This window comes from Saimiri boliviensis, chromosome 7 (genome assembly GCF_048565385.1).
Source record: "Saimiri boliviensis isolate mSaiBol1 chromosome 7, mSaiBol1.pri, whole genome shotgun sequence".
NCBI lineage: Eukaryota > Metazoa > Chordata > Mammalia > Primates > Cebidae > Saimiri > Saimiri boliviensis.
Window position 1 is genome coordinate 61,304,110 of NC_133455.1, and position 22,027 is coordinate 61,326,136.

The 22,027-nt window shown below is 36.6% G+C and overlaps 1 protein-coding gene across 3 annotated transcripts in view; it reads left to right on the top strand.

The window, feature by feature from the left end:
• The window catches only part of PTPRR (protein tyrosine phosphatase receptor type R), a 296,114-nt gene that overhangs the window by 150,982 nt on the left and 123,105 nt on the right, over window positions 1-22,027 (top strand). For 2 of the 3 annotated variants that reach the window (XM_003927799.4, XM_074402554.1), the window contains 2 exons: window positions 12,597-12,710; window positions 15,775-15,930. In XM_003927799.4, coding sequence (XP_003927848.1) covers window positions 12,597-12,710; window positions 15,775-15,930 — 270 coding nt within the window. Of the gene's footprint in view, window positions 1-12,596; window positions 12,711-15,774; window positions 15,931-21,726; window positions 21,744-22,027 lie in introns of those variants that run through there. The other variant, XM_074402555.1, reaches the window with a different exon arrangement.

Sequence of the window (22,027 nt, forward strand, 5' to 3'; positions counted from 1 at the left end):
CCAATACTGTTAGTTATTTCATGTGTTAAAGGGGGTAGCTCATCAGTAATGTAGGGAGATTAAGAAGGAAGATTAAGTCATCTGAGGTACTATTGCTGTAGTATAAATGTCATAGTTCTTTTAAAACTATGGAGAAAGAGTATATTCTCTCTGTTTACCATCCTATCTGTACTCTTTTGTTCTGAGCAAATTGGTCGTGGTGTTCTGCCTATTTCTTCATTATACCTCGCTCCTCCACTTCTTAAAAGGGTCAGTATATACTAACAACACACTAACTTTAGTTTACTAATATTGAATTGTACAAATCCTTAAAAACTCACCAGTAACCTTTGGGGATAGTTGCAGTTGTACGGAATGCATGTATATTGCCACACAAGGAACTTGCCTTGCACTTCTTTTTTATTTTCCACACATTATTTAATTAGTCCAACTATTAGTTACTACTTATTGCCACTGTTACTTTATCCTATTACTGTTTTGTTTAAATGCTGAAATAATAGCATTTCTGTAACAGAACATTAAATAACAGAATAACACATAATTTCAAACAAATACCTTTTACATTTGTATGTTAAAGTAATAACAGTGGACAGTTAGATAATATACACTATATTTTATTATAATATTTTAGGCCTGATAATACTGCTTTCTGGCCTGGCTCTCTAAAATTTGATCACCGTATTTGACCTTCACTCTAAGAAGTATCATCTTTATTATTGTTATTATTATTATTATACTTTAAGTTCTGGGGTATATGTGCAGAAAATGCAGGTTTGTTACATAGATATACACATGCCACGGTGGTTTGCTGCACCCATCACCCCATCATCTACATTAGGTATTTCTCCTAATGCTGTCCCTTCCCAATGCCCTGACCCACCGACAGGCCCCACTGTGTGATATTCCCCTCCCTGTGTCCATATGTTCTCATTGTTCAACACCCACTTATGAGTAAGAGCATGCGGTCTTTGGCTTTCTGTTCCTGTGTCAGTTTCCTGAGAAAGATGGTTTCCAGCTTTATCCATGTCCCTGCAAAGGACATGAACTCATTCTTTTTTATGGCTGTATAGTATTCCATGGTGTATATGTGCCACATTTTCTTTTCCAGTCTATCATTGATGGGCATTTGGATTGGTTCCAAGTCTTTACTATTGTGAACAGTGCCGCAATAAGCATACGTGTGCATGTGTCTTTATAGTAGAATGATGCATAATCCTTTGAGTATATACCAGTAATGAGATTGCTGGATCAAATGGTATTGCTATTTCTAGATCCTTGAGGAATCGCCACACTGTCTTCCACAATGGTTGAACTAATTTACGTTCCCACCAACAGTGTAAAAGTGTTCTTATTTCTTCCATCCTTCCAGCATCTGTTGTGTCCTAATTTTTTAATGATCGCCATTCTAACTGGCATGAGATGGTATCTCAATGCAGTTTTGATTTGCATTTCTCTAATAACCAGTGATGATGAGCTTTTTTTCATGTGTTTGTTGACTGCATAAATGTCTTTTGAGAAGCCTCTGTTCATATTCTTCACCCGCTTTTTGATAGGATTGCTTGTTTTTTTTTTTCTGGTAAATTTAAGTCCTTTATAGGTTCTGGACATTAGCCCTTCGTCAGATGGGTAAATTGCAGAAATTTTTCCCATTCTGTTGGTTGCTGGTTCACTGTACTAGTAGTTTCTTTTGCTGTGCGGAAGCTCGTTAGTTTAATTAGATCCCGTTTGTTAATGTTGGCTTTTGTTGCCATTGCTTTTGGTGTTTTAGTCATGAAGTCCTTGCCCATGCCTATGTCCTGAATTGTGTTGCCTATGTTTTCCTCTAGGGTTTTTATGGTGTTATGTCTTACGTTTAAATCTTTAATACATCTGGAGTTAATTTTTGTATAAGGTGTAAGGAAGGGGTCCAGTTTCAGCTTTCTGCATATGTCTAGCCAGTTTTCCCAACACTATTTGTTAAATAGGTAATCCTTTCTCCATTGCTTGTTTTTGTCAGGTTTGTCAAAGATCAGATGGTTGTAGACATGCAGTGTTATTTCTGAGGCCTCTGTTCTGTTCCATTGGTCTGCATCTTTGTTTCGGTACCAGTACCATGATGTTTTGGTTACTGTAGTCCTGTAGTATAGATTGAACTCAGGTAGCGTGATGCCTCCAGCTTTATTCTTTTTGCTTAGGATTGTCTTGCCTATGTGGGCTCTTTTTTGGTTCCGTATGAAATTTAAGGTGGTTTGTTTCCAATTCTGTGAAGAAAGTCAGTGGTAGCTTGATGGGGATAGCTTTTGAATATATAAATTACTTTGAGCAGTATGGCCATTTTCATGATATTAATTCTTCCTAACCATGAGCATGGAATGTTTTTCCATCTGTTTGTGTCCTCTCATTTCCTTGAGCTTGCACTTTTCATGTGAGTTTCAGTGAGGATCACATGGCCTCCCAAAACACCTTGAAGCACATTTTGAGAATCAGGGCTTGAAGGCTTCTAATTACCTACTCATTAACCATCAAACAGCCTTTTTCTGTTCACATTTTTCTTAACCTCCAGCAGTATCTGCCTTTGTTAAGAAACCTCTTTTGGAAACACTCTACTCATGACTTCACGACATTATTTGCCATGATGTTTCTCTGACCCTTCTACAAGCACAGATATCTGTGCTGAAATCAAGGCTAACTAGCAAGAAACGTTGTAAAGTTGTAGAGCCCATTTTTTTTGTCTGACTTTTTGGTGCCACGTGTTGGTGTTTTAGTGGACCAAGACGTAACAGCTCTCTCCTGCTTGAGAAAGATGGAGGAAGCAGGGCTAAGGGGTTCAAAATGTCAATTCTGTTGCTGATAGAGCTGCTGACTTTGTGACTTCAAAGCATGAAAGTGATATTCTTTAATGACCGCATCTCCTTCTTAAGCAGATTTTCTCACAAGTCACAGGCAGCAATGGTAAACTGCAGCACTCCCATGCAGTGACAATGCCTTTCGGGCTTACTTTACCACTTGCAAAAAAAAAGACCAGATTATACAATCTTTACAGGCAGGCAGACCCCTAAAGGAAAGCACTGAGCTACAGATGTCCCACTATATTATTCCAGATGCACCAGTTACATAAGTCAATTTCCGTATCCTGGGGAGACTGACAAGAGGAAGAATCCAGGAGTAGTATTATACTAAAACTGCTACCACACAGAATAGAACAGCAGGACTGGGGAATAAAGTGTTTCTTCCAAAATTCATAGAAAGGGGAAAGCCATAAAAATGTAGTTATAGAATCACATGAAAATGGATATTTGTATGATATATGCTGGTATATGTAATATATTCATATATGCATATGTACATTATATGATATAATATAACCTGTGTATCAGAAAAAAAACCAACACTAAAAATGCCACAACCTTATCTCAGGGTAATGGGATACATGATTATGAATAATACTTATTTCTTTTTTCTAATTCAGTGTATTTTTTTTCTTTTTTTGAAATGGATTTTCTCTTATGCCCAGGCTGCAGTGAAGTGGCATGGTTTCGGCTCACTGCAGTCTCCACGCCACCCCCATCCCCCACCCCCCACCCTGCTGTTGTTCAAGTGATTCTCCTGCCTCAGCCTCCCAAGTAGCTGGGATTACAGGCACCTGCCACCACGCTTAGCTACTTTTTGTATTTTTAGTAGAGACAGGGTTTCTCCATGTTGGCCAGGCTGGTCTCAAACTTGACCTCCAGCAGTCCACCTGCCTCAGCCTCCCAAAGTACTGGGATTACAGGTGCAAGCCACCACACCCTGCCTAATTCATTATATTTTCTAAATCTTCTATCCTGTGCATTAACTTACATAATTAGAAAAGTAAATTTTAAAACTCTGAAATTAGCAAGCAATGAGCATTAACACTGGGTAAATTTGAATTTGATTTACAACCAATTTAGCATACAATATATATTGATATTGCCTATTAGAAGTGAGTTTCAAAAAGTTGATGCGACTAACTTTTGATTTTGTTCATTCTTAAATGTTACAGTGGACAAAGTCTCAGAGACATGTTAATTCTAAATCGAATGCAAAATTATGCTAAATCAAATCTGGTGTTTTTAATGATTAGGTATTACAGGTGAACTAAATTGAACTTACCTTCAAGTACAAGGCCTGGGTTTGTTACCCTTTCCAAGCCTATCATATAACTCAGATTCTTTCACTTGGTAACTACCCAGTGTTGGTTATCATGATTCATGTGTTCCTTCATTTCATAAGGATTTATTAAATACTTACTTTGTGCCAGGCACTATTTCAGGTCTTGAGGAGACAGCAGAGAATCAGACTGACAAGGGTCCACATCAATGGATCCCACATTTTCATAAAGTAAAATTATACAATAAACAAGTAAACAATAAACTGTCAGGTAGTGATAAATGCTATGAGGAAAAGAAAACAGGGTGATGTGATAGAGTATGGTCAAGCTAGGGTGGCCTCTCTGAGGAAGTGACATTAAGACAGAGCTGAACGACCAGAAGGAGCCACCAGGCAATAATGGCTAACACCTCCCCAGGCAGCAGGCAGGTGCAGGCCAAGGCCATAAGGTAAAAATGAGCATAGCTGGCTTGAGGAACTGGAAAAAGGACAGAGTGGCTTGAAAAAGGTCTATGAGATGACACTCAGGGTTAATAGGAGCCAGATAATGTAGGGCCTTTTGAGCCTACATGATGGAATTTAACTCTACACAGGTTAGAAAGTTATTGGAGCATTTTAAGAGAGAAGCAGAAGCTGAACTCCTGGGGGGAAAAAAAAAGATTTAAAAATGAATGCAGGTTCAGGCATGGTGGCTCATACACTTTGGGAGGACAAGGTGGGCGCATCACCTGAGGTCAGGAGTTGGAAACCAACCTGGCCAACATGGTGAAATCCTGCCTCTACTAAAAATATTTTTTAAAAAAATCAGGGTGTGGTGGCACATGCCTGTAATCTCAGATACTCGGGAGGCCAAGGCAGGAGAATCACTTGAACCCAGGAGGTGGAGGTTGCAGTGAGCCAAGATCACAGCACTGTACTCCAGCCTGGGCAACAAGAGTGAAAATTCTGTCTTTAAAAAAAAAAAAGAAAATGAATGAAAAATACCAAGAAACTATAAACACAAGTTTTGTGTCATCTGTCTCATACAATCAAGAGAGTCCATATCTTGTCTGCAACGATCACAAAGAATAAATTGGCAGAACTCAGAAGATAAATGAAGGTAATAAAAAAAACATGAGAGAAATTGAAATCACAGTTAAAAGAAGTAGAAAAGATTCTGCTGAAAAAATATAAGGACATAGATTGCAAGACTGAGAGAATTTTAGGTGAATAAAGACATACAAATTAGGGAAAATAAGCACATAAAATAATGTCGTGAGCTAGAAAGACAAAGAATATATAATTGCATAATTGATGTCTTTGAAGATGAGACCAAAATGTTTAGATAAAAAAATCATTCAAATGTGTAGGAGAGGAAAATATTACTGAAATAGGCTCTGGAATCTGTAGACTATAAGGGCATTCCACATTACAGGCATTATCAACCCAAAGAAATATCCTGGTGAAGTTTTGTAACTTTAAAGATAAACGCTCTCATGAGATGAGGGGCAGAAAAGGCAAGTGATCTACAAGACAGACTAGCCTCAGGCCAGGGTATTTTCCACAGCAACTCTCAGTGCCAGAAGGCATTGGAAAATAGCAGCAGAGTTCAAAGAGAGAGAAAAAAAACAAAGATTGAGTCAGTGGTTTAATATCAGATACATTCACAAACATATAACGCCTCAGGAAACAGAGCACCCGTGAGCCTCACTTGAAAGAAGTGATTTGATATGAAACCCAGCTGAACAACGGATACCTCAAAATACAGAATTCAAGAATGGTGACAGCCTTCTAAAAATAAAGACTGGTCATGAGCACTGAATCCATTTGAATGTATTACTATCATTACAGAACTGCAGAAATTGTGGTTTCAGCATATATGCATCAGTACAAACCCATATCTTAGTGGCTTAACACAATAAAATTTGTTTTTAACTCATATCACTATTTAATGAGGGGTTTTGAGTGGGACCCTCTGCTCCATGCAGTGATCTGGGGACTCTGATGTCTTCCTTTGCGTAGCTCCACCATTTTTAATACAGTTTTAGGGTGACCCTGGACCCATCCAGCCTGTAGACAGAGGGAAGAGAAAAAGAGGGCGGAGAAGTCATCCTCACTGTTAACTGAAAGTATCACTTCACTTTCGCTTATGTTGATCATGGAGAATTCTGAGTAGTCTCTAATGCACAGAATATAATGTCAATATCATTAGATATAACAATAGAGAAATAATGTAAATATAAAACCTGAGAGGTTATAAGAGATGTATATTTTCTCATTTTTCATGGCAGAAGTTAATACTTTTAAATTTTGTAAATCAAGAAATAATGGCTTAAATATATTGTTATGCCTTATGTTATAAATATAGACTTGGGAAGAATAAATGTAGAACAATGACTAAAAAACAGACAATATAGCAAAAGACAAAAAATTAAGGAAGTATAAAAAGAAAATAAAATAAAAAGTGATAAAACATACCTAGAGCTGTTGAAATTACAGAATTGAATGAAATAAACTGATCTGTTAAATATAAGAAATTATTAGATCAGATTCAAAACACATTTGATATCTATTATAAATATAGAAATATATCTCAGATATATTAAATGAAAAAAGCAAGTTGGGGAACAAAATGTATAGTTTAATCCTATTTGTATTTAATAGTAATATATATTATATATGATATATACATGTTGTTTTATACTATATACACATAGAAAATATTTGGAAGTATATATAAGAAATGGTTAGCAGGCCTCTTTCTAGGGATTGGGATGAAGGACAAGGACAAGCATATTTGTACTTTTTACCATATATCTATCTGTACCTTAAATTTTGTTGTAATAAGTGTGACATTTTTACTATAAAAATATAAACGAAAAAATCCTACAGTCCAACACAGTTCTATTGGAGAACTGAAAGGAACAAGCAAAGGATAAGGGAGAGGTTAGAGAAGACTGGCAGAATGATCTTTGCTAACCGTGAATCTTGAATCCAGGTAGAGGAGTTAAAGATTCCAGGTAGCAAAAAGGTTGAGTCTCCGAGGTTAAGGAAGAGCCCCTAGCACTGATCTCCATGTGCACTGACAATGTGGAAAGGACATGGCATGTTTAATAAACCTTGGGTATGCCTGGAATATAACGTGTGTGGTGGAAAAATGTAAGAGGTTAAAACTGGAAAGACAGGGCAAATTTGGTGAAAACTGGCAGCCCATTATGATTCTAGTCAAATAGTCCAGTTAGTCATGATGATGATCTGAGCCAACATGATGGAACTATACATAAAGAGAGTATGGGTTCAACATTCAAGAAATATTTAGCAGGTAGAATAGACAGGACTTGACTATTCATTGGATATCATGGTGGTGGCAGAGTGAAGACTACAGAAGGGTCGGGATAATACCCAAATATGATAGTTCATTTCATTACGTGAATGTAGAAAGAGAAGCAAATTTGGTTGTGGATAGGAAGAGGGAGAAAGGTAAGTTCAGTTTGAATAATAATGAGTTTGAAGTGTGAGTGGAACATTGAGAAACAGAGAAGCAGGTGTAAGACCCCAAAAGGTGGAAATGTATAATACAGAAATAAAAATAATTAGTCTGTAACTAGTAGCAGAGGATAAGTGCAGAAAACTGTGAGAAGGGAACGGGTGAATGTATAAAGTGTCTCTGACAGGTCAGGGTCCTCTGCTCAGTTCAAAGGCATACACTGAGAACCTTTTGCTTTTATTCCTGGAAATTTCTTGCCATTCCAACTCCTTGGCCAAGAATGGAGTTCAAGATTTCAGGTAGCAAAAAAGGGCACATTAGAGTTAGAAAGGGATGGTTGGATTTCTTCTGATAAGCTTTGGTCCTCAAGGAAGCTGGGTCCTTTGTGGCTGCTGGGAATTGAGACGGCACTTCTCTAAGAAGCCTTGAGATATCTCTTAGGAAGATAGATGGACACTGGGCCTTTGTCCCCTCACTGGACCACTGGGTGTGGTCCTAACTCTCACTTTGTGTGACGAAATGAAAGACCAGGCTGACTAATAACTTTAGGTGGAGATCAACTGCCTCCTTGCCAGGCAAAAATAATTCAACCTTCCTTTAAAAATGAATAGCTAAAAGCCAGTCACATACTTATAATTCAAACGTTAATGCTGGTACCTAAATCCAAGTGCTACATTTCATGAATCCTACCACCCCGATTTGTACCTAAGGCCCGTAGGCTTTAACTCCTTTAGTGGGCAGCCTGGGGACCAGAGAAAGTAAGTCTTGTCACAAAGCAGTATTTCCTTTGTAAGGAGGAAGAGTAGTAGGATACTGACAAAGGAATCTAACAAGACAGAGGCCCAATATATTCATATACAGGTAGAATTGGAAGTCTTTGAATTTTGTATATATTTTTTCTGTATGTGTATACATTTGTAGCAATAAAATTACTCAATTGTTCTTACCTAGTAACTATTTGAAATTATTTACTACTGTAAAGTAGCTTACCATTTGCATTTGGAAAGAACATTTTAATCTCTTTGAAATTAAAATCTTAAATCATTTGTACATTTAATGCTAGAAATGACCAAATGGGTTTAGAATCCAAACAAAAATATATCTCGCAATATTGTATGGCAGCTTGAAAACTGTTGCCTTGTTACTGCTGTGAAAATGTATATTCTGTCATAGTTGTTACGATTTCACGTAATAGGATGAGGAGGGGCTGAGCGTTTCTAGCATCTATCCAGAGAGAAGGAGGTAGCATATATCTTCTAACTATAGTAAGTCATCTATTTTTTATTTTGTCTGAAATAAAATTCTCGTTTTTGTCTAGAATCATTTTTCTCAAATTGCACTCATATATAATGCCTGGCACATATGAGGCCCTCAAATATATACATACATGTTTGTACTATATCTTAGCGTCACTGTTTTTATGAGGAATAGTCAGAAATCTGTGCATGCTCTACAAAATCAATCCAGCTTCCCACAGGCAAGCAGAGAACTGAGGAAAATCATTCAAATGTTTGATGCAATGAACCAGATGATTTCAATTTCAACTAATTACTTCTCTTCTTCACTATAGTGGGGTAGTCTAAATTTCTGTTTCAAATGTACAGCTTTTATATTTTTGCAAAGTTCCATTTTTCAGTTATTTTTAAATCTTCAGTTTCTATTTCATTTCCCATTTACCATATCAATCTGAGACTTTAATACTGTTTCCACAGTTACAAACCTCAGGTTAATCATGGCCCTGGGAATTGAGTTCTCCAGTGTGTACACAACCCCCTTGAGGGGGCTTGTGGGTTCCCAGCATAGACGATTGGCTCCAAATCCTTCCCCTGGGTATTCAGGCACAGTTTCGGCCAGCTCACCCTGTCTGACAAACACTGCTGGTGAGACAGAAGTCCAATGGTTGGTCATCACCATTGGAGAAAACTAAGGAATCCATCTTTGGTCTTGCAAGGGAAAGGTAGTAGACAGAGCCTCCAATACAGTGCCTCATCTGTAATGGCAGCTTCTGCAGTCTGGCAGAGATGAACAGGCCACTAGATGAAAGAAAGCCTCTGTTTCTCAGGACACCCAGGTAGACTGAGTTTTTCTGATCTCCCAGGTGTGCCAGGTAGATGCATATATTGTGCTTAACAATATAATGCTATTTTCCTCATGACTGTATTTCTAAATACTACTTGTCCTTTAAGGTTGGCCTCAAGACTTACTTTCTGCATTAAATTATTCTGTTATGTATTAAATGCATATTTAGGCTATTAAAAGTGTAGAAAATGATGTAGCAAACACTTGTGTATCATTAGATGACTTTAATAAAAAGTATTACTCTCTGGAAGACGTTAACGTTTTTTTGAGAGAGAAGTCAGTTTACCCAGATCTAGTAGGAATTGCTTTCTGTGACATGCTAAGAAATGAACTAGGAACAAAAAGGTCTATTTCAACTTGTGTCTGGATTCAGCTGCCTCTTTTTTTGCCTCATCAAGACTTCCACTGCCTTTACCCATGGTAAGCTCCATCTGCCAAGCCACCTCTGGAATAGAATTATGCTTCTGATGGACCTTCCCAGCCTCCCAAACAGCTCTTCAGCCAGGAATGAACACCCAGGGAACCAGATAAACTTCCTACTTGTATTGACTCAGAGCCTAACAGAAAACAGAAGAAAATGTTGCAACATTATTAAGGTTCTTGGTCAGTTCTCTGTCTGCAAGTTAGCAGCTTCTTTCCTCAGAATTCTGACTTTCTCCTTGTTAAAGGTGGATTGCATTTCACCTCATCACCAACCCGGAATTCATATGTTGAAGTTCTAGCCTCCCAGTACCTATGAATGTGACCTTATTGGGAATAAGTTTGTTGTAAGCGTAATTAGTTAAGAAAAGGTCTTACTGGAATAGGATGGGCTTCTGATCCAATATAATGGATTCCCTTATAAAAAGAGAACATTTGGACCTAGACATTCAGAGAGAAGATTATGTGAAGACACAGGGAGAAGACAGCCAAGTGATGACAGATGTAAAGGTTAGAGTCATGTATCTGTAAGCCAAGGAATCCCAAGGATTGCTGGCAAACACCAGAAGCTAGAAGAAGCAAAGAAGGATTCTCCCCTACAAATTTAAGAGGGAGCATGATCCTGCTGACACTTTGATTCAGACTTCTAGCCTCTAGTACCGTGAGACAAGAAATTTCTGTTGTTTTAAGCTTTAAAAAAAATTAAGATAAATTTTTAAAATTTGAAAGTGTTACTGATAGTGTTTGATATCGCTTTCTATATACTCCAACATAATTCTTATTTCTTCTCCCTAGAAGCAAGTTGTTGCCTATTATTGGGCTCTTAGGTAGGGTTTTTCAATGATTCTGCCCTTTCCTGGATCTTAATTTTTCACAAGGAGTCCAGTTCCAGGTCCCTAACTTAACCAAATCTTAGGGCCCGTGCCTCCATGCAAGCATTAAGAGACCCTAAGGTGGAAGTGCAATCTGGAGCTTTAGCTGGACCCATCATCTTGACTGGGAACACTTACACCTCTTTTGACCTCCCAAATTATCTCTGATTCCTGTAGCATTGAGCATTTAATCCATTTTCTAGTCACTTATTTAGCACCTACTTACAGGTACAAAATAGAGGGTGTATTACAGTATTTCCTTATAAGGCTATAAATCCTTGAAGCAGTATTCTCTTTTTAAAGCAAACTGAGGAGAGTTGCCTAAAGAGTTCCTACTCTATAGGAGATTGCGCGTGTATATCAGTCTTGTTATCAGAGAAGTCTGTATTCATAAGGATGCTTAGCTTTACAGAACATGTGATATTGCAGCCATTCAACAGTTATTGATAGCCTACTATGTCAAATTAGTGAATTAAGTATTATAAGAACAAAAGAAGTACATAAAGATTTATTTTCCCTACCTTGAGTATCTCTCAAATGATTGAGGCATTTTTGAAAATACGTATAGTAAACTGCTTCATTATTTCAGTGTAGTAATGATGCTGAGGCTTCAACTAAGGTTACTGTTATAATATTGTCATTATAATTTGTATTTTAGGAATTTTTTAATATTTAAATTTTTTCCAAAGCAACCCTGAAAGTTAAGTGTTTGTCCAAACAACTGAGTAAAAATTGTTTATCTTAGACCAAATCATCAGTATCACTGGCATTTTTACCAGAGTTTGAAAATGTATTCTTGCACCTCATTCTTTTGCCTTGCACTGGCAGCAAATCACTATGTGTAGAAACTGCCAAGACAGGCCTTATGGAACTTACACAGCATGTTTCTCTCTGTGACTTGTGTGAACACAAATTGGAGATGGATAACTGAAATACACTTGGCTACAGATTCCATTCTGTCATCTGGAACGGAACTAAAGCAGAATTACTCAAGGCACATTTCAATGAAATTCTTTATGAATTGACCATTTGTGCTTTTTGTTATAACTGGCCAAATTGCCTTATAATACATCATCTTTTTTAAAAAATCAACTTTTATTTTAGATTCAGGGTGTATACGTGCAGGTTTGCCTCATGGGAACCCTGCATCATAACACTGAAGTTGAGGGTACAGATGATCCGATGACCCAGGAAGTGAGCACAGCACCCAATAGGCAGTTCCTCACCCCCTTCCCTTCCTGTCTCCTCCAGCAGTCCCCAGTGTCCATGGCTCTCATGTTTATGCCCGTGGGTGGTCAGTGTTCAGCTCCCACTTACAGGTAAGAACATGCAGTATTTGGTTTCCTGTTTCTGCATTACTTTGCTTGGGATAATGGCCTCTGGTGGCATCCATGTTGCTGCAAAGGACATCATTTCATTCTTTTTATCGCTGCATAATGTTCCATTGTGTATATAATATATCTTTTTAACTAATACTATTTAAAACTTCACATGCAATGTTCCTATAATTTTATTTCTATCAAAAATGTAATAAAGTATTATTAGTGTAAACGTCACAGAAATTGTGGTGGTCAATCAAGAACTGAATGTCCTGAACCAAAGACTTATTAAAACTATAATTTGGATTTATGTTTGTCTTTAATTTCCAGACACTGCAAATGGATATAAACAAGCTGAACATAACCTTGCTTCGGATCTTCCGTCAAGGAGTGGCTGCAGCTTTAGGACTCTTACCTCAGCAAGTGCACATCAATCGCCTCATTGTAAGATGCTTACATTTTACATTCCCAAAATTCAAGCTCTGTGTGTGTGTGTGTGTGTGTGTGTGTGTGTGTGTGTTAATCACTAAAGGGCTCATGCTTTAGTTGTATGGCTCATGAGCCAAATCTGGCACATCATCTGTTTTTGTAAATAAAATTTTATGAAATAAGCCATATCCACTATCTGTGCATTGCCCATGGTGACTTTTATATTATAGTGGCAGAGTTCAGTAGTTGCAATAGATTGGCTCATGAAGACTGATTTTTTTTATCATCTGGCTTTTTATAGTGGAAGTTTCTTAACTCTGTCATAGTTCAAGCCTAGCTCCTGTGGTAAATATGAAAGGGCCCAAAACATTTGCCTTACCAACATGTTACTAGTCCAAAAACATTCTCCAATAGAGTGAATGCCTCTGAATCAGGTGAGGCACTCTTTCCAGACATCATTTATTAAAGCTCTTTCAAGTATATCAATAGAATGATGGACATTGAATACACAAGGTGGGAGGGGCGGCATTTTAAATAAAGAATAAAGAAGAACTGACCTTGAGGACTGCAGCCCAGATGGAATGCAGGAATTGGTAGTCCGAGAACACCAAGAGAAAACTTGAGTGGGTATCTGAGTGGGTAAAGTAAAAAATAAAAAATGAAGTAAACCCGAAAGATCTATTGTATAGGACCCAGCTAGGCCTATTTGTCAGTCGCCCACATTCATTAATTCCTGTCTTTCCTCGGTGTTTGGGAACCTTGGTAGTTGGATATTATCCAACTACATGTTCCGAACAGCACTGGAAAGTGGGTGTGAGCAAAGGCCAAAAAAACGCAAATTCAGATCAGATGATTGTCTCTTTGTAAATAGCTAGTCACCTCAGTTATATGTGAAAAGGTGCTTTGGGAACACTGTACAGGTTTTAAATTGTTCTTAATTTCCACTGCAATGGGAGTCCAAGCAAGGACTCCGCATTCTCCCAACCTTAGATTGCTCCGCCTCTTCTGCATGGAGTTCAGCTTTCTTCTGCTCAGTCTGCCTTCGCTATGGAGGGAATTTGCTTTTTGTTTTGGTCTGGGTTTTATGTTTCTGTTTATTTTTTCTGTGTGTGGAGAGCGAGTTGTTTCATTTCCTTGTAAAAACCTGTAGACTGTGAATCAATAATGTTGTAAAACTGAACAAGCTTTTAAAAAGTTTTAACTTGTACCACAGAAGAAATATACCATTCTCCTGAATAGTGAAGGTTACTTATATCCAGGGCATACCTTGCTCAAATGAGAAGATTTAGGTATTAAAGAAGTCTTGGCTGGGTGCGGCGGCTCATGCCTGTAATCCCAGAACTTTGGGATGCCAAGGTGGGTGGATCACCTAAGGTCAGGAGTTCGAGACCTGCCTTGCCAACAAAGTGAAACCCCATCTCTACTACTAAAAATACAAAAAAAAAAAAAAAATAGCCGGGCATGGTTGTGGGTGCCGGTAATCCCATCTACTTGGGAGGCTTAGGCAGGAGAATTGCTTGAACCTGAGAGGTGGAGGTTGCAGTCAGCAGAGATCATGCCATTGCATTCCATCCTGGTCAACAAGAGTGAAACTCTGTCTCAAAAAAAAGTCTTGGATCTAGATCTAGATTTTTTTTATATACATATAAAAATATATATGCATAAACCTGTGCATCTGTATTTTGCTAAGATATATAGAGAGATTATTTAGATGTAGATATCTTAGATATACTTTTATACATATAGGTTTAATGAGCATTATAGGTGTTTGCAGGGATGAAGGAGGGATTGGCCACACTGAGGAAGGGATATGATTATCCTCAGAGAACGTTAGTAGCATGGTTAAAAGTAGTTACTGTAATAGCCAGAGTTACAATACCTGAGATAGCAGAGTGTGGTGATTAACAGCATGTGTTTTGGAAACAGACAAAACCATACTTCATTTCCAGTGTGGCCATATTCCATCCGTGTGAATGTGGACAAGCCACTTACATTTCATTTGTAAAATAGAGATAACCATAATACCTATTGCCTGGGGATGTTCTGAGCAATAAATGAGATACGAGATTTAAGGTAAATAGGAGCATGTCAGGCACAACACAAGTGCTCTGTCCCTGCTGTCATTGTTATTAAGTCACAAACTATTTAAATTATTATAAATATGTTTCACATCAGTATTTAGTTATTGTCTGTTATTCTCTGCAAACATGAAAACACTTTTCCTGGCTTGCTAGTAGTAAACTGATACTTCATTTTATACCCAGCTAAAATTCTGATAAAGCACATTAAAAGAGAATTTTGTAGCATGAGAGAGCTCCATGTGTCAGAAAGAAGGCTAACAATAATTTCTTTCTGTTAATATATTACATAAGTTGTAAAAGATAATATTATCAATGGCCATGTCATTTTTGTCTGCTGTTTGTGTGTGCATATGTAGAATAGCAGACATTTATGGTAAGAAACTCTCTGATTCCATTTTAGCTAATGAAGTAATACTAATAGGAAAAGTATTATGACATCACTACGCAACATATGCATTTCTACTAAATGACTGATTTTAAATGTGTGACATATTTGAGTTGAAGAACAGAATCAGGAAAAGGATTTCAAAGCTCATCTGGCACCATCTTCCTTAGGCAGCCAAGCCTTCACATTAACACAACATATAAAAGTAATAGAGAAAGTGGTGATGTCTAATATGCAATTTTACTATTACATTGAATTGTATTTAATTCACTTGATTTTGAAATGCTTCTTTAAACATAAGTACTCAGGGAACATCTAAACAATCTCCATCAAAAAATTGCAATATGGAATGGTAAATTAATCAGCCTACAATGAAATAAAAAATTACAAATCTTGGGGGGATAACTAATTGCAAGAAATCCATTTGAAGATTTTAGACTTTGGACTGGTAATATTAAGTCTACCAGAGAATAACTAATAAATATAATCTCCACAATGCCTTTCAGGATCCTAGAATTCTGACTTCCTTTAATGTTTCTAAAGGAAAGGTAAAAATGGTCTCCTAAGTTATTTAAAATGTCTATAACACATACAAATATTCTGCTTTTATCAGGGAAAGAAGAACAGTATTGAACTGTTTGTGTCTCCCATAAACCGTAAAACAGGAATTTCTGATGCTCTGCCCTCTGAGGAAGTTCTTCGTTCACTTAATATCAATGTTTTGCATCAAAGTTTATCCCAATTTGGAATTACAGACATCTCTCCTGAGGTATGTTATTGCACAAAACGTTTCATTTTAAAATGTGAACAGTTAGCATGCTATGGTAATTCAACCCCAAGAGGCTTTGAGATGAAAGCTGTTTATTGTATGTTACTTGATAATAAAAATTTCCCTGAGTGTCAGAATTGTCTGATCTTTACATTGTATATGTTTACTTCTTAGGGAAATGCATTTTCACATTGAAGTTTCACTGTTTGGCATTTTTCTTCTTCAAACCTTTCTGGCCTTATAACTTATTTCAACTTACCTAGTAAATTTTCTAGAAGAAAGAAGATTTAGATGTATTTGTCAGTTGATCACTTGAAACTGATATGTCCAAAAAAAATACCTTTAAACGTTTCTTTCTCTACAGGTACACCCCTCCTCATTGTTTTCATTGTCAAAATGATCACCAGATATTCACTGTTTCCCATAACTTTGGAATTAATTTGAAATGTGATTTTTCTTTTGCTGAAGAAACAATCTTAAGAACTACACATATTTTTTCATAGTATTTTCCAAATTTGGCACTTTTAAAACATTTTCTCTGCCACCTCTACCATCTCACTCCTGAGTGGATTTAATTCCCTTTCCACTTCTTTTACTCCGTCCTGCTCTAACAAACATGCTAGAAGCATGGACATCCTACATACATGTAATTCAATTCATGCAATCATGAAATTAGACTGGAGGGAACATGTGTAACACCTTGTAGATACAGAAAGTATGGCCCATAAAAATTAAGTGACTGCCTCAAGGTGACAGAACAAAAGAGGCACAAAGCACCACCTAAAATCTTGATATCTTTTCTTTTGTTTTTTTCTTTTATAGAGGCAGGGTTGAGCTATGTTGCCCAGGCTGGTCTTGAATGCCTGGCCTTAAGCGATTCTCCCACCTTGGCCTCCCAGAATGCTGGGATTACAGGTGTGAGTGAGCCATCTTGCCTGGCCAAAATCTAGATCTCCTGATGCCTAGTCTATTCTCCTTTATGGTAAAGCACACTGCCTCTTATTTTAGTAAGTATCACAAGTGTAGTATAAAAAACTCTGGGTAGGCATGGTGGCTTCCCTCCCCAGTAATCCTAACTACTGGGGAGGCTGAGGCAGCAGGATAACTTGAGCCCAGATTGAGTTTGTTTCCCAAAGCCACATTTAAAATGTGTGTGATCGTGGGCAGGCCATGTAATCTCTGTGAGGTCATCTGTCCTTGCATAGTGTCGACCTCCCTGAGCCTCAGTTTCTTCAAATCCAAAATAGTTATAGCACTTATAAACTTGAAATATGGATTGAGTTTTTTAAATATATGCAGAAATTCTCACACAGTAGGTAGCACACAAATGTAATTTGAATGCAGAATGAACTGGCACATGAGAATATATGTCATCATTGAACCATGACTGTCACCACCAACCACAACTAGTCTTCCTGCATTTTGTTTTGTGCCTCTCTGTTCTCTTTCGCAGCACACCCAACGTGTTTTCTGTCCTGCCAGCAAAGTAATCTTTCTCAGCATAAATTTGGCCATGCTCTCCTAATTTCATGATTCTTCTTTGACTTTCAAAATACTATGAAATGAAGTCTAGATTTCTTAATATGGTATATGGTCCTTTGTATGCTGGACTTTATAATTGTCAAACAACACTTTCCTAGTTTACATTTCAGCAATTCTAGACTTGATAGATATCGTGATACACATACTCTCTCCTTCCTCCATGCTTTTGTGTATATTGATTTGTCTATATACCTTTCATTTCTCAATATCAGTCTACTGTGTAGCAAAGTATCTCTTGTGCCTCCACAGATGAAGGTGCTCTTTACCCTGTGTTCCCATCCCCTTCAGGCCCTTCACAGACTGACTGGTACATATCTTGCCAAGGACAGTTCTTTAAATTTTAGAAAGACCATTGGATGTATTCTGCTTCCCATAAGCTTTTAGAGAATCATATAAATGGTCGTCCCTGTTGCTTTATTCTGAGTTCAAAAGCCAGTCTGAGGGCTTTAAGAATATAGCACCTTATTGAGTCACTCGGATTTGCAAACCAAGAGAAGCTGCCCATACAAAAAGAGCTGGCTTAAGGGAAGTACTTGGTTGGGCATCCTCCAATATACCCCAGTCCAGTGAAGGTGAGGTACTTAGCCTAATGGCCTCTCACAGAGCTAATAGCTCACAATAGACTACACTTGAGTAATGAAAGTGTATTTGATTATCAAAATGTGACAGTTTCTCATAAAATTGTTGGAATCTAGAATTTAGAAAATATATATTACAAGATGAGGAAATATTTGAATTAGGTATAAGGAGCATATCATGAAGGACAGATGGATTGTTTGAACCTTTTGTTTGGACACTCCTAGAAGGTGCCAGGCATTACCCTTTGACCTTTGACCAGAATCTTGAATTGCAGAAACAGAGAAAAGCTGTCTGTAGTGAGCAGGCACCCCAGTGGGGAGGTGCTTGGTATAGATATAACCTAAAGGAGCCCTGAAAAAATGTTGGTTGATAGTAAAACTGGTGAATGCTATTCTGAGTTTTCTTTCTTACATCTTTATTCATCTTTTCTGTGGTTAATGTTGTATAACAACTTATGCCTCAATCCATTTTCTCACATTTTAATCTTAAAATTATAACATGCTATTACAACATGTTCATTAACAGAAAAAATGAACTTTGGTATTTTTGCTTTTCATCCTTTGCATGAATTATAGAACATTGTGAATGATCTCTCAAAGCATCTCTTTCTAAACTTATGTTAATCACTTTCATGGAAAGATTTTTTTTCATATGCTTGATTTTTTTTTAATTTAAAATAACTCGAGAAACAAAAATACCAACTAGAAAACTATTTTTGTTTAGTCATTTGTGTTCATTTGTAATCTGTTTCTTGAAGGAAAAGCTATTATTTCTTCTATATATTTTTATATGATATGTAGAACATTATAGGCACTCATGCAGATAAAACTAGACTTCCTCTTGCCTAATAAGTAAAATCCCAGGAAAATTAAATTAAATGTTTTTATAAAATAAATACTTGTTAAAACAGTAAGTTCTGTATTGACATTTTAAAAAATGATTTAGGAATTTTGTTTTTGTTTAGTTGCAAATTTCTCCAGTTTCCAAATCTTATATTTCAAAGGAGAAAGTGACCTTCTTTAAATAAAAGTTCAATGTGCTGACTGATACCTTCATGAAATATTTACAAAGAAAAAAAGCCATCACATATAAATATAAACAGTAATGTGTGAGTTTAATGATTATTCTTTCAAATAAGGAACAGTAGCAGGTAGTCTAGTCTAAATTAGTATAGACCTAGCCATACAGTGCTGAGGAGCATACAATCAACATCCACCTGTATTAGACCATTCAATTGCTCACATTATGCACAGTACAATGGAAGCTTGGCATTTATCAAACAAAGCCATATTGTTATAGGAAACATCGCATTTATCTGCCTAAGCCAATCAAATTAACCAGGTACTTTGTAACACTTGCACTTCATTCTTATTCTGTGTACTTCATCTCTTTTAAAGAGGTATATCTCCTAGATCCTCTGTATCTCTGAATCACCTCTCCTAGCATTTGGGATCTCCTTCTGCATCTGAGATCAGAATTGATTAAAATATTTAAAGAGAGAGGAAGGACAAAAGAAAGAAAAAAGAATGAGCTATACTGCATCAAATTATTAAACAGGTTATAGAGAAGACATTGTTACCTATATAGAAAACTGCCCAAATTTTAAATAATAAAACCCATCAGCTTCTTTTACTGCACCTAAGTTAAAGGGCAAAGTAGTGTGGCTATGAAATAAAACATAAAGATGATATAGTGGCATTAGCTTGACCCGACAACAGAGCCTCTGAATTATTCAACCCACAGCCCCCTGACAAACTATAAAAAGCATGGGGTTAACCCTATGCAAAGTTTAGATTGAAGATTCTTGTGAATTACAGTCCTTTGATTTGTGAGCTCTTAACTACAAACTTTTCCATTTATTGCCCTGCCCTTATCAGGTTTTTTAGATCTCTGTACAAATATAGTAGTGTTCAGCAGGAGTAGCATGACTCAGAAAGAAATCTATTTATCAAGAAAATGCAGTGACTAAGTTCTAGGAGTTCAAAACACGTGTCTTTTTAACTGAGGGTGGGGGATGGGAGGGTAGGAGTTAATTTTTTCATCATTACTGCTTCAGTTAAAAAAGAAAACAAAACAGGTTTGTCTTAAGCAGGAAGGAACATGTTGATATTCTAGGAGTTATAGAACTACAGCAAGGGAAAAAAAGGAACCAAATTGGGTTAGGAACACAAAATCTCTTTCCACCCACCTAACCACCCCTTTTTATCCAAATTTTACATGGGCTTAAGCTCAACTCCTTACACTTAAATTTGACAAATTTATGCTGCCTACTTGAAGGCTTAACTAGTTTGCTTTTATAGCAAACAATGGCTGCTATTTTGTTGCCTGTAAAAAAATTCATTTCCATATTTATACCTGATTTCTGCATGAGTTTTCTATTAGTTTCCAGCTATGCTTGTAGAGACATTGGAATAAAAAACGATATGGCTGACATCAAAGAGGTACAAGAAAATTTGTCGCTTGAACCTAAATTTTTTTTTTTGTAGCAGGATACTTGGTTTCTAAACATTTTATCAATCAGATATTTGCAGGTTCTCCATTGATTTATCATTTATATATCTTTAAAATTTATATCTAAATCATTTCTTAGATCTATGCATCTAATCCATGTCCCAGAAAGTAGGCAAGATGCTATTATATTATAATTAATGAGCACATCAATATTTTACAAATTAAAGAAATAGAATCCTGATTACTTTAGCAATTATTAAAGGCTTTCTCCAAATAATCTTTGTAATCACAATTGAACTCAAAAATCTTTTCTGTTCAGCCTTGCTTATCTTCCCACTAGAACTCACTTGCATTCCAGAATAAAAGTTCTCATAAAATATTTTTCAAGGTAAATTTTTTGTCTGATTTATAACTGTTGGATATGTTTTATTTTTTAAAGGCTGAAAAGTAAATTAGCAATGATTTCAAAGTTCAGACACCTACATATATGTTTTACTCAAGGCCTTCTTACTCACTGAAGACAATCTCCAAGGACAGATATGTATCCTCACTAAAGGGAGGCAACCTTCAACAAAAATGAAATTTTAGATGTGTTAAAGTATTTGACTTGATTTAGCCTTTATGTTTTTCCTAATCACTTACCATTTAATTTCAAATTAGTTTCATTAACTATACATCTATACTGTCACTAAATTATAAAACTTAATATTCTAAGAATAAATTTTAGTCCATGTGCTTATTTAGAAAAAAGAATTAATGAAATAAAACTAATACAGTCATGCACACTTTATTCATGCGGCTTCTCCACTCTTCCACCCCCAAAGTGGAACAAAAATGATGCAAATAAAAATAAATTTATGAATTTTACCTCTTATTGCCAAATAATTCTGAACATTTTGATGTTCCCTATTACTTTAGAAAAATACGTGGTATTCTAAAAATATATGTTGTTGAGATGATACGTTAGCCAGATTTTGACAATATAGACTCCACTTTAAAAAATAAAAAGATGTGATTAAAAGCAAGAGAATAAGGAAATAATCCTGGCATCGTTGCTGTACTTCTTAATGCACCACAAGCTTTTGTTTGCGCCTGTTTCACTTTTGTTTAAAAGTAAAGAACAGTATTACAGCGCGTAATCCAGGGTGTTGATGTTGTGGGAGGAGACTTAGGGTAAGGAAATATTCAGAAACAATTTCCTCCACACAGAAAAGAACAGATCTCTCTTACCTATCAACCAGGTAGTTTCCAAGAGAGACACTCAGAGATATTTAGAAAGCCTGGGACCTGCAGATGCCATGTCAGGCATGCTTGCTTCTATTCCAGGAGACTAAATAATTTTTTTGAAATACGAGGATGGCAGTCTGTTGTCTTAGATCAATTTGAGAAGCAGCTCTGGCAGCGGGGGGTGTAGGTGTGTTGCACTATGCTGAATGGAATAAGGCTAAAAATATGTTTAGTATCTGATAAGAACGCCAGTTTTCTCAAGCTCTTATTTAACATCGGACTTTCTGTTTTGCTTTTA